Genomic DNA, 17,212 nt, shown 5'->3' on the forward strand with positions numbered 1-17,212 from the left:
ATCTTCAGCCTGACTAAACACCTGAACAGACAGTCCTAAGTGTAGGCTCAGCCCACACTTAATTCACTAAAGTAATAAACCTTAAGCACTATTTCAGTATTTTTGGTCTGCTGCAGTATGTCTTTTATAGCCTGTCGAGCACCAGAAGGTCTTCCTTTCCACAGGAAGGATTCAGAGTAGCAGCTGTACACGGTGCTCTTGCATTAACTGCTGCCAGCGGCCGCACGCATTCCCTGTTTATGTTTGGGTGTCATAGAAGACATCAATTAACATTTTTTGCTAAAGCATTTTGCTCCCTCCCCTTTGAGCCTCCTTCTTCATCTTCCACCTTTCTTTCATGCCTCCCCCTCCCTCTGAGTTTCTTCAAAGCATCTGGGAGCATTTGGAAGTAATTAGACCTGAAGGGAAATGTTGGCCAAGCTGGGAGACAATGACAAGTGCCAGGAACCCTGGGTGCCCTTTCTAGCCACTTTGAAGTTCATTCAGATGGTACAAAGCTCCAGTTTGCTTTGTTGGGAAAAAAAAGGGGGGAGGAAGGGAATGAGGCATGACAGGCCCATTGAAAACGGAGCAGGTTCCTGTGAACTGACAGAGGAACCAAGTACTGGGGGAAGAAACATATTATCAAAGAGACCGACAGAAAGGCCTCCTATGGCCACTCTGCTTTATTACATTTACAAATTGTGCAGATGCACACACAGTTCAGGGAACAATTGTCTATGGCAGGGAAAATGGAAAACATATTACCGTAACATGGAACCCCAGCCTCCCAGTATGAATCATTGATCCATGGAGATGACTTCAAATAAAATACAGCACCCTGGCTACTGTGGCACTACACAGTTCACCTCCAGTGTAAGTGCAATTCTAACCAACAGTATTAAGCACCACACAACATCTGCAGGAGGCAAAGATCTGGACTAGTGCTTCCTGCTGTACCTGAATAGCACTGCAGAGAACAGAAACTCTGCTGAGAAACACTCGGACCATGGAAGTCCACAGATGGAGTGTCACATGAAGAGACCCTTTTACTGGATGCTTTTTTCCCCGTCACTTTTTATTCCATTAACAGATACCTGTGTTCTTTGTCAACAAGATTCTGGCAACTGAAAACAATAGGAGTGCAGCAGAAGAAGAGGTTCACACGAAAAGCCTATCTGAACTGTTGGAAGTCACCCAAGTACTTCCTCTTTGCTCACTTTCCAGCCATCTATACCCAGAATTATCAGCAGCACTAACACCAACCAGCAAGAAGCAGAGAGGTCTTATTCTAGACAGCACTTAACTATAGGTAAAACCGAATGGGATTGTATCTTGCTGCTAGAGTTCAGGCAGCTTGACTCGAGTTATCTCTGAAGGTAGAACTGGGAAGATTTAAAAATACGCATAGAAACAAAGTCCTTCACAGAAAGTATATAGGAATTATTTCCCTCTTAATTCTCTGTTCATATTATTTGCATGCAAAAGAAGCCTTAAACCTTTAACCTTGCTTCTGTGGCAATGAAGACTACAAACAGGCCTTCCACTCCTCCAAGTGGTGCAACTGCCACCTGAAATAGCAATTTTCTATTTATTACTAATGTTCATACAGAGTAGACCTCTCCAGGGTCACCAACAATTTCTTACACATTCTCAGTAATTTCCTCAGGGAAGGGGCAGAGCTGACACTGATCCAGCAGCCCAGAATGTTTCATCTCTTTCCACCTACAGAACAAACATAAGAGTATTAGAACACTTAACTGGGTAATTTGCACTGTATTGTTTCTCAATAACATGATCAGGCCAGGTTGGATGGGACTTGGAACAACCTGCTCTAGTGGAAGGTGTCCCTGCCTGTGGCAGAGGGCTGGAATCGGGTGAGCTTTAAGGTCCCTTCCAACTCAAACCAGTCTGTGATGCTATCTGGTTGTTAAGGGTTCTATACACTGCTGTACTTGGGCAAGAGTTGGATAGTATGTAGGAGTGCTTCTACAGGAGATGGAATGGTGAATGCATCATAACGTTCAAATCAGGGAACTTCATTCTACATGTTATTAACATGCACGTTGGAGCATGTTACTAACCTTTCATACCAGATACTGATAGGTAACCTGCACAGGTGAGATGTTATTTTGTACTTTATCCAGATAATCTTTACTCAGGAAAGAAAGTTCTACTCTTAAGTGGAATGCTTCAAGTATACCAAAAGTAGGAAATGGTAAGGATTCGGTTTCCCACATGATCTGCATCAGTATCCCAGTACCAGTCTAAAGCAGACAAGCCACAGCAGGGAAAGACACCAACCTACTGTCTGCAGCCTTCCAGCAACCATTTCACACCTCACACTGTGCTTGCTGGAGTTGATGGCCCCACAGTATCTTCCAGAATCAAACTCTAAAATTCTTATTCAGGAAGTTAACATTTGGCACTACTAGCCAGGGAATTCCATATAGTTCTTCCTAGTTTTATTGACATTAACAGGATTGACTGTCTTCCTTCCACCTCCTTTGCCACTGCACCAGAAAGTGAATACCGCCCATTGTTTAATTCGGGAATCTTTCATATTTTGTATAAATTGCCATATAAAAACCACATATAAGTTACTGGTTCTGGGACTAAAGTCAACGTTGCAGTCTTCTGCAATAAAAATTCTTAATGGAAATTTGGCTGCAACCTTAACTATGTAAAACCACTACTGTTGTGCAGGGAAGATTGAAAACAGAAAGACCAACTCAAAAAAAAAAAAGAGAGAAGTACTAAACCAGATTGTAACAGCAAAGGAAGAATGAGAAGAACTCTCCTCTGATTTCATGATACCTGGCAGCTTCAGCCATTTGGGTATTTTCCCAGGGGCCCTCCTCAGCACTGGTGGAGCTTCACGCGCGCTTGCTGGCTCTGGCTGCTCATTGGTCTTTTTGTCTCTTCCCACTTCTGGTTCAGACAGGGATGGAACTGTTGATTGTAAAGATGATGAAGCAGAAGAAACTAATGAGTTGGACAAACATCTGAGGAAAAAAAACAAGCAAATAGAATTAAGCTTAATCTTTTTGTAATAGCTCCTTGTACCACCTCCACCTTTAAACTTTTGAAGTCATACTGAAAAGGTTCTTTTTCATCATAAAAGGATTTACTTGATGTAGTCACTGAAATCCTACTTTGCAAAGACGGACTCACAAAGCCATGAAGTCAAGTATGCCAGTATGACTGTTTCAGGAGAAAATGAAGTCCTAGTATCTTCAGAGCACACTTCTTTGTATTAAGATGGGCTCATTTCATGCTTCCCATTCCAAAAATACCCATTTACAACTCTATTCAGTCACAACGTACCTGGCTACTAATACATCAGCTGCAGAAGGGGAAACAGCAGAGCTCAGCATGTCTGACTTCAGGTAACAGTCTGTTTAAAAATGAAACCCAAACACTTGTTTGGTGACAGAGACACTTCAATCACCACACAATCACATAGCTCTCAGCTCAGAAAATACCTGCTGTATACTACAGTAAATCTCCATCACTTTCCCCCAACTGACAAAGGACACTTGTAAACTATGACAGTTTCTTTCACAAGTTGAGGTTCCCATTTCCACATTCAGAGCTCAAAATTTTGACATTTTCTTTCAGTGCTCACTGCATCTCAAACTTTTCTGTGGAGCCAGAGCTTTAATCTGGGAGAAAAAGATTCTAAGCATAACACAGAGGTATCAAAGAATCAAATATTCAAATCTATTCGCCCATCTACAGCCAGTCCACTACAACAGGAAGTCTGTAAAAGTCTTTCAGTGTCACCTGTCTAGTTAACATTTTGAACAGCAGAATTTCCTTCTACAGACTTCTAACATTCTTGTCTCCATAGCAGACAATGTCCACTCCACAGCCTAACAAATCTCATAGGAAAGGTGCTGTGTTTACATGTACAATAAAGCTAACTGACCAAGCTAGTTCAGAGAGCTTAAGCCATTCCGAACAGGAACATTTACCAGCACTCGCAAGGACTGCATTATCTTTTACCAGAAGAACTCTACATATAAGGATGTAATTCTCCTGGATCTACTACAGGAGCTATACAGATGAAGAAGAGAGGAAATTTACTCACCCCTGCACTCTTCAGATCCAAAATGAATGACAGCAGTTGGAAAGAGTTTAGCCTGCAGCAAAAAGGGAAGAGGTCACTGACTGTACATGCTTTCACAGGTCACTGTGAACGTTAGAGACAGGTTAGACAGCTACAGACAAATTCAGAGTTCAAGCTGAGGGCACTGAGCCATCTATAATTTGGAAAAGGCTCAACGTGTGTAGAGCACAAGGTGTTCAGGGAGAGATCATAAGACATGATCTATTCTTCTACACACAGGTGTACAGTATGTGCTCATGGGACTGATGACCTGCCATTTGTCCTCCTCTGTCCCCATATCTCAGGCCATTATATTTCACCCACATTCTCCACTGCTGAGCAGACAACGTGAATATGATTAAGAATCTTTCAAGACCTGAGTGACTGATAGTAAGAGAAGGAAAATCAAGCTATGCCCTCAGAAACCTACTCTAGATGATACGATTACATTTACACCCTGTCTCTAATTGGAATTTGTCTAGTTTTCACAGCTTCCCAGGCTACAGTCTACCCTTCTATAAATCCAGCCTGAATTCCAAGTTCCTACTTGTCAGAATAACTCTGCCATATTCAAACATTTTTTTCATCCACTGAGCTCATCGAGTGACCCAGATAACTGCAGGACTGCACGTTCATTGCTTTCCACACTCAGTCCCTTACATCATGGCTCAGTAGCTTTACTCAATTACCTCTGCATAAATATATACTGAATAATTCAGTACAAAATTTGAATTATGTTCAACACACAGAAAAACAATAACACTGTATTTCTCACCTTGATCCAAAAAATAAAGAAATAGATAAAAGCAAGCAACTGCCCCTCTTCATATCATTAATGCATACGTAGGAATTGTGCAGGACAGGCTGCCTGCTCTTGAGTTTTCTTGAGCCTCTGTTGCCAGAGACATCAGCACAGTCAGGATACTGGAATAAGGGTCCTTGGACCCGATCCAGCGCAGCTATTACCAGAACTCAAAGGTTCTGTGCATTCATCTGTGGATTGATACCTAATACTTAGACTAAAAAACTGTGTTAACCAGAGGCAAAATGAAACATTGTCACCTCTCTTCCTGACTACAACCTTCAAATGAGTACATGGTATTACAACTCTGACATTAACCAAAGGCTGTAGACTTCCACATACAGCATAGCCTACATCATATTAAACTGAAGCAGGAGACTACTCCAAGTCTCAGCTCCTGCTACAGCAGTCAGGCATCTCCACATCCTTGAACTGCCATCTTAGCAGAAATCATTATTTATTAGGTCTTTTACCATTTCCCTCCTCAGCCGGCAGGGCCGGGGGTGCTGCTCCAGCCACAGAGACGGCTCGCCATAAACTTTTTTAATTAAAAAGTACCAGACACGGTTTAGAAACCCCAGAGAAAACTCTTGCAAGAGCTTTGATGTTTCCGCTGCATTTGTCTGAAGGGATCCCTCTATTTAGGAAATGGGTGCCTTAAAAAGCTCCCCCCACACACACACACATACACTCAAGCCTTTTACACACAACATCCTTTTCATGCCAGCTGCAAGTTGGAAAATGAGGGTTTTGTAGTGTGTCAGTGTTGGAATTTTTTAATAACCTCCCCTCTCTTTTTTTCCCCTCCTGACCAATTATCTTGGTAAATAATTAACATTCTGAAGGAGATAAGTAAGCACAGCATCTCAGAGCTCAAAGCCCTTTAGTTCAAAGCCCTGCCCTTTTCTCTTGCTGCCGCCACCAAAACTTCCTTGTCAATCAAGCTCTGGGCACACACATCAAAGCTTCATGTAGGAATGGCCCCAAGGGGTCAGAGAAAATTCATGGCAGGGCCTGCGTAAGGCGCAAAGAGAAAAAGAGTGAGAAACACAGACCAAGAGCTAGACAGACACACTCAACCACACAAACACACAGAATGTGCCCCAATATAAACCTCTACCCTATTTACTCACAGGTTCACAAATAACCATAGTTCTAAGTTTCAGGATCCATGTCCACAACCATTTTCCACTGCTGGCAGCACATCAGTCCAGATGTTTCAGTTCAAAATCTTTTAATTGAAAGAAACTTAAAGGAACCTGACAGCAGCTCCCAACTATACAGAATCCTTCCCATGGCTCATTTCCCTGCATCCCTATCCTTTCCTAGGGGTCAGCCAGCACAGAGTCCCCTCTTGCCAAATCTACATCCAATAAGTTCTTCGCTTTAGACAGACGATTGGCTCATTCATCCGACCCTTTACCTAGTTTCGTTCGGGCAGGATTCTCCGGTACCATCCCCATTCCAGCACTTCCTGAGGGTGCAGCACAGAAGGCAGGTAGCTACATCTCACTGATCTCCCTGGGATTCAGCCAGGCCCTGACAGGACATAACGCTGTCTGAGGGGGTTGTAACAAAAAAGTATTTGAGCCAGTGGAATGACCCCACTGGCCAAGGAATGTTTTGGCATAAAGATGAGAAGGGCTTTGCTAGCTGTAGTCCAGGAAAATATACAAACCCAAAGCCGGAGCCTTTAGTATTCTCTAACACTGCTAAGGATGCAAGGATCAAATACTGGGCAGACCATTACCTGGAAACTATATTCCCAAGTGAGCTGGTATTCCCTCATTTGTACTTTTCTAATGCATACATCCATGTCTCTAGAACTCTGCAGTTCTTAACCTGCACAGGATTCTTATCCAAACCTGTGCATAAACACATAGAAATCTCTTAGAGTCACCCTGAGCCTGTCAGATTGACCAAGAGATCATAGGCTGTTTGAAACAACTATTCAAAAATCTCCATTCGGTTGTATGTGAAGAGTTACTACAGTATGAATGAGTCAACAGTTAGTTACTATACTCAAATACCCATCATTTCTCTTCTTTTCTGATTTCCAGCCAAAGATACAATGCCACTCTGACTGGGAAAATAGATTACCTTAATCTATTGAATTATAATGTTCAAACCACACTGTGCAAGGCATATTTACAAAATGCAGTTTGATTATTAATTTGATTGCAACAGCATCTAGAAACCCAGGTGAAAATGGTGTTTCTTTGTGCAATTATATACATGTAATGAGCAGCAACATGCAGTATACATAAAAATGTAAGAAAGCACGAGGGTTTGGGATTTTATTTTGGTTTGTTGGGTTTTGGGGTAGGTTTTTTGTTTGGTTGTTTGGTTTTTTTATTTGTTAGTTGAGGTTTTTTTTGTACAGATGAGAAACTGAGACATTAAACAACTTAAGGTCACACAGGATGGCAAGTAGCAGAAATGAGAACTAAGTGTGTAAGTCTCTAGAGTCCTATCCAAGGCCTTAATCACAGGACAGCTTCCTTCTGAAGGGATCAGAAAGTCACTGACGAGGCAAGAAGTTGAGGAAGCCAGTGTCCTGCTTACTGTCCTCCCCATTCAACGAGTACCATTCCAACCAACCAACTGCTCAGGTTTTAAAGGTCTGAACAAAACAGCATCACTGTGTTACTTACAGTTGCAGAAGTTTAAATGAGAGCTTTCCATTTCAGAAGCCTGGAGACCAGCTTGCTTCTCATAAAGCCACATTTGCTCTAAAACCATGTAGCCAAGTAACTCTGAGCTTTACTTCAGCCCAGCCAGGCACAGTTGATCAGACACCACAGTGGTGAGTGTGGTTTAGGAATGCAGGGCACCCTGGCTGCAGGGTGGTACTGGGGCTACTGCATCTCGCATTCCATGATAAAAATATCTACACTAGGACAACATTCCCCTGTGAATCCATCTGCAATACCCAAAAGGAGCACTGCTGCTTTGTTTTACTGCACATCTTGATAACTTGATCTCTAGGGCACAGGGAAGATTTCAGGCAGACCCTCCCCAAATAACACCTCAACACTTCCTCCTTCACCAGGTACCTCCAGACATACACATTCAAAAACCCATAGAACACAGCTTTGCGAAATACATCCATCACTACCATGCAGTTACTCTGCTCGCTGACAGAGCGATGCTTTCAGACCAGGCAGAGACTGCTGTCTAAGGGGAACTTGCAGCTGCCAGTGAGAAGCATTCTTTCCGTTAACATGATCTGAAAAGATTAGAGTGCCACAGGTCTGCTGTTAGTTTGATGTTAAAAGAAAATAAGCACTTCAAAGGAACACACGCATGGAAGGAGAAACCCAAGCTACCAACATGAAATACTGCATAGTACACACACCCCAAACACATAAACTAGCTCTTGGAAAATTCAACTGGAAAGCCAGTGGATCAAAAGCTTCTCCAGCAAGACTGTAAAGCATCGCTGAAACAGAAATAAACACTCCAGTCATGGTGAAAGGGGCAAACTAAGTGGTTGGTGTTTATAACCTGGGAACAAAGCTGCTCAATGTGGACTGCAACTGCCAAAGAAGATGGATACTCTGCAGCCAATATGGAAGAGGTATGATCCAGCTAGAGCAAGGGACCTTCAGCATTCATAGGCAAAGATAAGATTTGAAAGCACTATTCTGAGAAGGCTCCTTCAGAAGGAATCCAGGTATAAAGAGCACTAACTGAGCTCTTGAGTTGAGCTCAGGAAGAGCTGGCCTTCATAACAGACAGCACGAGAGGACATTTGGGCAGAATTACCACTCCAACACTAGGTCCTACAGAAGGCCCTCATTGGGATGGAAGTGCCTTGCTGGAAGTCAGCTTCAGGGGCAAGGATGGACAGTGAGCAAAACAGACCGCACCAGACAAGCTACCAAAATCTGGCCAGATGAGAAAATCCTGAACGAGTAAGCAAAGAGCCAAGACTGCACACAAGAAGATGAATGCCATCCTCTGGGCTGGATGGATTTCACTATTAATTGCAATTTTCTTTGCTGCTGCTGGAAATACCTCCACCAGACTAACTCTGATGAAGTAATTTTTTCTGAAGTTGCATTCAGGTTCATGCCAAAAGCAGAGAAGACTTCACACTGCTCAGTTCATAGTCGGCTTCACTGGACAAGCAAGCCAGACTTATTGCCCAAGCTGTCATTAACAAACAGGATATGGAAACAGAACCAAAGGCAAAAAAAGGAACAAACAGCTCCTCTGGATGTCTGCCCCATGGTACCCACCAGAGGAAACACTCAGTGCGCTCTAAGATCTGATTAGAAGATCTAAATATTTATGTGGAAGCCTGCGATTCCTTCAGCTCCTCTGAAGACGGACGATGGCCTCCTGCCCTCTTTGCTGCCTTGACTTTTCCAGTGGCTGGTATTCTTACCTTCTACTAACTCTTTCCTAGCATTAACACAGCAATCAATGATTTTTTTCAACTAACCCACCCCAGATGTGCACTCCACAAGCGCATTTCTGGAAGGAGAAAGAAGCTAAGAAACAACTCCGAAAAGCTTGGCTAGCCTAGAAAAACACAAACAAGCAATAAGAGTTATATGGAACCTGATGCCAAGTGCTACAACAGGGATGCCTGCAGTTGATCAGTTCTAGAGAGCAGAACATTATAAAACACTTCAAGGGACATGAGGATAAGGCAGCCAGCAAAAACAGCAATAACAAAAAATCAAAGCAATGCCTTGAAGTCTTTATGGGTTCAAAAAACTTCACGTTGGCTGCCAATCTGTGAGCTCACTATACTGTAAATACACACATATTTTGGGAGAATTCACTTCAGACAGCTTTTTCAGCCCAAGTATCTTGGCAAACAAGTTGACAATATTTGTCTTTCCCCGGTTTTGCTTGCATCGTAAAGGTTCTCCCTTCATGGGAAGTCATCAAATTTAATGAATGTGGTTCCAATCTTACCAGCTTGAATAGAGTGAGAGGGTGGAGAGAGAGCAGAAGTGTTGATAATACGGTACTCCACCATCTGCAGTGACTCCTGCTATTAGCTACAGCACAAACTTCAGTCATGTCTAAATACTGAATGCTCAAATGTGCTCACATTGCTGCCTCGGACACCATCACTTGTTCTCACAGCCTGTACCAAGGCCGTCTGCAGAGTGCAGGACAACCTACTGCTAACTTAGGACTGGGAAAGCCAGGCACAAGTCCATGATTCATGTCTGACACTGGACAAACAATCCCAAACAGCCAAGTCCCAGTCATATCACAGAAGCAACTCTGCCCTCTACCCTAGCGGTGATACCCTCAGGAATCATACAGGCTCCTTGACAGTAAGTTGCTGAAACAGCCAGGCTGGCAGTGACCAGTGTCCAGGACACTGTGCCTGGGCTCAAGCAGGCTCTGCCTCTGTCTCAGCAAAGACCATAAGTTTCTAGAAAATCCTTCTGAAGTTCATCAAGAGAATTCCATAACCTTGAAGGATGCCATTAGAATTCTCTATGTACCAAGGCACTTCTCAAAGGAGAAAGCAGAAGGCAATTAATTAGCCTACGACTAAACTGAAGGGAATAAATAATTGGATGTTTCTCTGCCATAGTCTTACTTAAAAGTAACAACAGTGGCCCACTTGTGCTTAGACATGACACAGTCATGTATTTTGAGAAGAAGCAACCCAGAAAACCAAGGACAGACCGTGCAGAAGCCACAAGCCAACCTCTATTCCCTTACTCTTAGGTTTTCTTAACTAGTTCTCATTTCTCTCAAGAGCTTCAGCACTGTATTTGGGAACAGGAATTTAACAAGTCCCCAAGAGCAAAAGCAAAAGGAACCACATTAAAAAAAGGAGAAGCATTCCTGGGGCAGGGTAAGCACAGACCTGCATCTGGAAGTCAGGAACAGGAATTCTAAGGTTCATACAACTTCAATTATGGCTCACAGTTATTGCTCACATACTTAGGTTCAGTGCAATCTGCCCTACGATTGCCTTTGTAAAACCGGACCAAAAAGGGAGCTCTGACTAAAGCACAAAGATTTCCCTTCCACAGACCACAGGATGTCTGAAAGGGGCGAAGCCCTCACCCATGCAGAGCCCAAAGCCACCCAGCACAGCACCAGGACCGCAGCCCTGCAGTGAGGTTGGGCGCTAACCAGCACGAACTTCTCACACTGAAGAGCTCATGGTTGGAAGGCAACACTAGAGAGCAAGTGAGAAGGGTGAGCAAGGCCTGTCCCCAGCACTGCCCCGCCTGGCCCAGTACCAGAAATGTCACCTCTCTTGCTCCTGCTCTGCCCCACTGTGATTTCTCCTGGAGTGCTGAGGCTCAGGCAAAGCAGCCTGATTAGCACCAGCCACCCGCAAAGAGGGCATCCAACAATAACACAGCTGCCAGGGACACGAAAGCCAGAGCAACTTCCACACCCATTTCTTCCCTGAGAAGAAAGGCCCCTTCAGCCCCTGCCAAGCACTCGGATCCGCCACAGCAGAGGGAAAGCCTACCTGAGCAGAAGACATTATGGCACAGGCCCTTCACTGGCAGAAGTTAGAGATGAAAAAGGATTTACATTGTTAACAGAGAGCAAAGCTTCACACAGAACCAGCCAACCTAAACTGGGATAAGGCACCATCCTCCCAGGTCAGAGCCCTGTGGTCTCTGACAAGCAGTAGGGTAACCACAATGGTATGACAAGCTCCCGGCAGGAATTGTTTTTTTCCTGTTTGATGCTTCATCCAAATAAAATGCTTATAAACACACAGAATCATTCTTGCCATAACAGGACATGACCTGAAAGGGACAAAAGGCCCCAGGCAAGGGACAGAATGCTGCATGGTCACTGGCACTAAACACAGCTCTTCCAATCTGCAAACCCACTTTCCATAATGGCCATTTTACACCCAGTTGCATCAAACAACTATTTTCACACATGCTCATCTGCCTGGCCCCCAGCACATATTCCAGCAGCACAGGGGCCACTGCCCCAAAATCTCAAGCTCTAAAAAGACTGTGGAACCCAACCCCATCCAGGCACAGCATTTATTTCCCCTCCCTCTCTTCATCCCATTTTATCCTTCCAAGTTGCCTCAGCCCTTTGCAGCCTTCTCCCACCTCATCCTGAACACACATGAATTTCTCTGCTCCTCTAACAAAATAATTCCCCTGCTGTTTCTTGCCAATCCAGTGACACACCTTCACTTATTGCTAAACCTCTACTCTGCTCACCTCACTGGAGCAGTGTTGCAAGCCTCAAGCATTTGGGTCAAATCATGCACTCAATTCCAGTGCCCAGGGCCCCACAACCAAGCTAAAGTCTCCTGGAATAGAACTTGATATTTTTAAAGAACAGCTCTATTACAACAATGCTCTCCTGCTCCTTGCACCATGAACTCTATTTTGCAAGTCAGCTCTGAAGAACTGGGTGGGTTTTCCTAATTGTGGGGATAAGCTTTCGAAATCAGGAGCATTTTGAAATCTCACAGTGAATGGGCATAGGTGAATACAGGTGAATGCCTACAGCTGCGTACACATTTCCAACCATCTGAGGCTTCTGCACCAAATGGACTAAGGCAACAAGCTGCACCAGGAGCAAAAACTTTGCACAGTTCATAACTGGAGAAGGAGAAAAAAAAATAATAAAGTGAGTTCTTTAAAGTCACTATGCACTTTAGCAAGGTGCCCTGGAGGAAAAGTCTGCTTGGGTCCATTGGCATAACTGCATTAGCCAACTCTTGTAGAGCTAACTGATGCGTGTGAACAAAACCTTTACTTTCACAGAGCTGAAATTTGGTGCGCCATTTCATGTGTATTAGTCCGTTACCATTCAATCTATAGGGTAATTGAGTCAATACAGGAAGTGCTATCAGGTCAGGTAAAATGCCAAAGTAGCCCACTTCCAGCAGTACACAAGGATGTTAAGAACAAGTGTATACAGGTCACAAGTTCATTCATTCCAGCCAGTATCCTGTCTCCAACCGCAACCAAAACAACCTAAAAAAAACAGATGTGCAGAGGAGTATCCCTGCTCTTTCCCCTAATACTATTAGCTAGCAATGATTTTCACTTCAGAAGCTTCCTGACATGGCTCAAGAGAGGTTCAAGAGAGACTCACAGTCAGTATCTTCTTTGCACTTGTCCAAATTCCTCTGGAACCAGTACACACTTGTAGTATGCAGGACCCTGTGACAAGAAATTCTACACCTTGGTTTTCTGTTGCATGAACAACTACGTTCTTCTATCCCCTTGATGCCGCTCACTCCTTCCCTGGACAGAGCAAGAAATAAATCCCTTCCAGTTTCTCCTTGATATGTCATTTCTTTCCCAATCATATCTTCTGCAGACTGACAAGCCCTAGCCTACTCAGTCTTTCTCTATGCAAGAGCCATTCCACACATCTGATGATCCCCATTTCCCTTTACTGCATCCTTCCCAGCTCCTTTTTAAGATGAGACCAGATCTGCAAATATTATTCAAGATGCAAGCAAACCCTGGTTTCATCCAGTGATGCTCTTCATTTTGTTATCTACTTTGTTCTGAATACTTTGGGTTTGGAAAGGAGGTCATTTCAATTTTGACTATTCAGTGATGAGCTGATGATTCATCACCTTGCTCCATGGCAATGAGAACCAACCCAACAGGTCACTGAGATGCATATGAAGTTCAAATTATTTTTCCCAGCACATGCATCACTGCATTTACATACACTGAACCAGGTGGCTAAGAAGAAAATGCCAAGTCATGCAACCGTTGGGAAATGTAGTAACCTCTCAAAACATCACGTCACAATCCCTAACAAATGTGAAGCACGAGGTTTGTCTTTGCACATTTTACAAATAATTGTAATGATCCTGTACTCTTAGATTATGTTTTAAAAATCCACTTTTCTTCAAGCATACCCAAATTCTCAACACAAGCACTTTTTACACACAGTTTAGTCAGACTGCACTGGGATTACATGTTGCATGGAAAAAAATAATTCTTAAATCAAGTTTGGATTTGCCACCCTTTGTCTTAATCAGATGCTGTTGTTCTGTGTTCACACAGAGGAAGTGGGAAAAAGAGAAAAATTATTCCTTAAACCAGTCAATTTGCAGGAGAATGGCCAGCTTTCGAGCACTGTACCTTGGACAGTCAGTTCTGTCCTAACATCAGCTCTGCACCTCTGCTGTGCGACACCACAAACACTTCAGTCTCGGGACAGACACCACACATGGAGGATGCTTGACAGGAAAACTGACCAGGTTCTCCATCAGGTTGTGATTTCTAAAGGAATCTGAAAGACTGAAAGTCTGAAAGACAAATCCGGGTCTCTACAGAGCACTAATGTAACACATGTGTATGTCCCAGTGAGCTGCTGCAAGGAATAAATTCCGCACTACATGTCACAACTAGGAAACTGGGAACTTCCCACAAGTGTAATAAGCACAAGTAACAGTGCCAGGTACGGAACAAAGGCTTTAACGCAGCAAATGAAGCACAACTGCTGCCAGAAGGTTTCAAAGACAGGGACATGTAATTATTTCTGTGGTGTTTCACAGAACAAGTTATGTTTCAGAAGACATCCAGAGAAACATTAGATGTCTGTTGGGGGCAAGGGGTAAATATAGGTGAGAAGATTTTGAACTTTATTTGGAAGACAGACCAAAGCTAAGGACTAACAAGGACTGGATACAGCATCAGAGGCTGGATGAATAGGAGGCACATACAGGTCAGCAAAGGTGGTGCTGCATTCAAGTTCATTGAAAAGGCAGAGACACGCCCTTTTCCTTGTGGAATGAGTATGGTTTGCAAAGGATTTAGAAGCTAACTAAAAAAGAAGAGGAAGACAACAGTCACAGGAGATCTCAAGGTAGTAAGGACAGGCACGTGAGCAGACAGGGTATTTCCCACCAGTGACAGAAACAATGGAAGAAAGCTGCATCAGAAAAGTAATACCTTGAATTCAAAGGAGCAACAAAAGATCCAATAGAAAAGGAACTGAGAATAGGATAAAGGTTGATTACAGAGGCAAATTGTGAGCCTTCGGCATCTAGGATGCACTTAACAAAACAAAAAGGAAAGCCCATCTTAAAGGAAAAATAAATAGTGTCAAAACTTGAAATCCATGAGATTCTAGAGGAAAATACAGCATACTGGGTGGGGGACAACATCACTTCCTATAGAGACACTGAAAAGAACACCAGCTATTTTGTAGGGGCACAAGTCTTAAGGCTAAGGTAGGAAATAGAGAAACACATCCCAGCCAAATCTTAGAAAAAGACAGAAAAAAAAACATTTCATGCAGGAAACCTCTGTTGGTGAGAGATGCAGAGACAGCATGCTTTGGAAAGGCGAAATAAGCATTCCAAAGAGCATGACAAAAAACATGTAAATGAACTCTAGGTGAGGGATGTGCTCAGACATGACAGCTTAGGACCAAAAGAAGAGACTGAGAAGGAAGAAGGCTGTGAGTAGTGTGGTGTATCAGAGCAGTCTGTGCTAGTCCCAGCTCTCGGGCTGCTTCCTTTGCCTCAGAACTGCTAACGAGTGCAGACCATTTTTCATTATCTGCTGTTCCTCTGAAAGTTTTCCAAATGCATCATTAGCAGTGCAGCCACAGCAGCTTCCCCTTCGTGGTATTTCTCAGAATCTGAACACAAGATTTGTCCTTTGCTTTTCCCATCATGGTTACCATGTGTGTCTTGAGACAGTGTTTTGGGTGGCAGATGTGGGTGAGATGGCTCAAATCAGAGGAAGCTGAAGAACTGCCTTCATGTCCAAATGGTAAAATCTCCTGGCTCAAAGATACAAAGTGCTTTCCACTGGCATTTTCATTATTAGTTAAAATATACAAAATGGCTTTCACAGTATCACAGTATGCTAGAGATTGGAAGGGACCTCGAAACATCATCTAGTCCAATCCCCCTGCCGGAGCAGGAACACCTAGATAATGTTACACAGGAATGTGTCCAGGCGGGTTTTGAATGTCTCCAGGGAAGGAGACTCCACAACCTCCCTGGGCAGCCTGTTCCAGTGTTCCATCACTCTCGCTGAGAAGAAGTTTCTTCTCAAGTTTAAGTGGAACCTCTTGTGTTCTTTGAAAAGAAAAATCGTTGTTCTCCCCACCCACAATGACATTGTCTTACCAACACAACCATAGTCCCATTCCTGTTGGTGGAAGCACATCCATGCACTGCCCATTCAAACAGAGGCCATGGTCAAGTAGAGCACAGGGAGGCTGGTAAAAGCAGAGAGCCCTCAGGCTGTGAAGCTGGATGGAGGCCAAAAGCAACTGCACAGCAATTCCTGAGCCACAGAACCAAAGAGGGCTGAGATCCCCAAGAAGCTCCAGGCTCCCTAGGAAGCTAAGCCTGTCACAGGCATGGTGACAATACAAGGAACTCCAGCATCAACAAAACCACTCCCAAAACTTCAAATTTCAGGAAGTAATTCTTAGCAGGGTATTAGGAAGGGGAGACACTTCCCACTGTGAACACAGAGATCCACACTTTGCTTTCCTGAATATTCATTAGTCTAAAAAAGAGCTGCACGTGTATCTCTTCCAAATGACCTGGTCAGGAAGTTGTGGAATTTGGAAAGCTCCATTAAAACAACTTCAGAGGCATGCTAATCCCTACCTGATTCACCATGCTGTCTGACAAGTGCCTTCTCTGTCCCTCTCCTGCCCCACCCCTTCTGCTTCCTTGGGAAGCATCTCACTGCGGTCTGCCTGGCCCTGTCACCTGCAGCCATCTCCAGTGCCTCTTTACAAACTCCGTGTTGTTCTGAATAACAGCACATTTAAAAAGGGTGAGGCTGGGGCAAAGTCACTGGCCAAAATTACTCTATCAGTCTCTTAATACATGCGTGATTACACAGCCAAGGGTCTCTGGCCAGAGACTTCAAGTCCACCTTATTGGATATTTGCAAAAAACCTTCAAGAGTCTGGATGTCTAAAGCAGACTTTCAGCCTTGGAGAAGAGTTACAGAGAGTACGTGTTCCTCCACGTACGAGGTGGCTTAAAATAAATTCTCACAGTGATTAATAATTAACAAAAAGCTCAGATTTTTGTCTAATATGGCCTCTAGCTCCTGCTACAGAAATTGAAAAGTTACCTATCCAAATCCTGTCTCCCATCTCTTACTATACTAAGATACAACTGAGTATACTAAGTTATATATACATATATGTATACTAAGTTAGTATATAAGTATACTATATATAGTATATATAGTGTGTATATATATATACTATAACTATACTATCCAACTAAGATACAGCAACCTTACCTTAGCTCAGCTCTTGTAACAATGTTTCAAGGTTAAATACAGTTCAGAATCCACAAGGCAATAGCATTTGTATAAAACAATGTGATC

The 17,212-nt window shown here is 43.4% G+C and overlaps 1 protein-coding gene across 4 annotated transcripts in view; it reads right to left on the reverse strand.

The window, feature by feature from the left end:
• Positions 1–647: 647 nt before the first annotated feature.
• ASPSCR1 (ASPSCR1 tether for SLC2A4, UBX domain containing) overlaps positions 648–17,212 on the reverse strand; it is a 38,319-nt gene continuing 21,754 nt past the window's right edge. For 3 of the 4 annotated variants that reach the window (XM_062626420.1, XM_062626423.1, XM_062626421.1), the window contains 4 exons: positions 4,073–4,124; positions 3,307–3,376; positions 2,797–2,984; positions 648–1,704 (listed from right to left, as the gene is read on the reverse strand). In XM_062626420.1, the coding sequence (XP_062482404.1) occupies positions 1,691–1,704; positions 2,797–2,984; positions 3,307–3,376; positions 4,073–4,124 (324 nt within the window). In that variant the 3' untranslated portion in view covers positions 648–1,690. The other variant, XM_062626422.1, reaches the window with a different exon arrangement.

Source organism: Pezoporus occidentalis, unplaced genomic scaffold (genome assembly GCF_034315485.1).
Source record: "Pezoporus occidentalis ecotype Australia unplaced genomic scaffold, CSIRO_AGI_Poc_V1 ctg292, whole genome shotgun sequence".
NCBI lineage: Eukaryota > Metazoa > Chordata > Aves > Psittaciformes > Psittacidae > Pezoporus > Pezoporus occidentalis.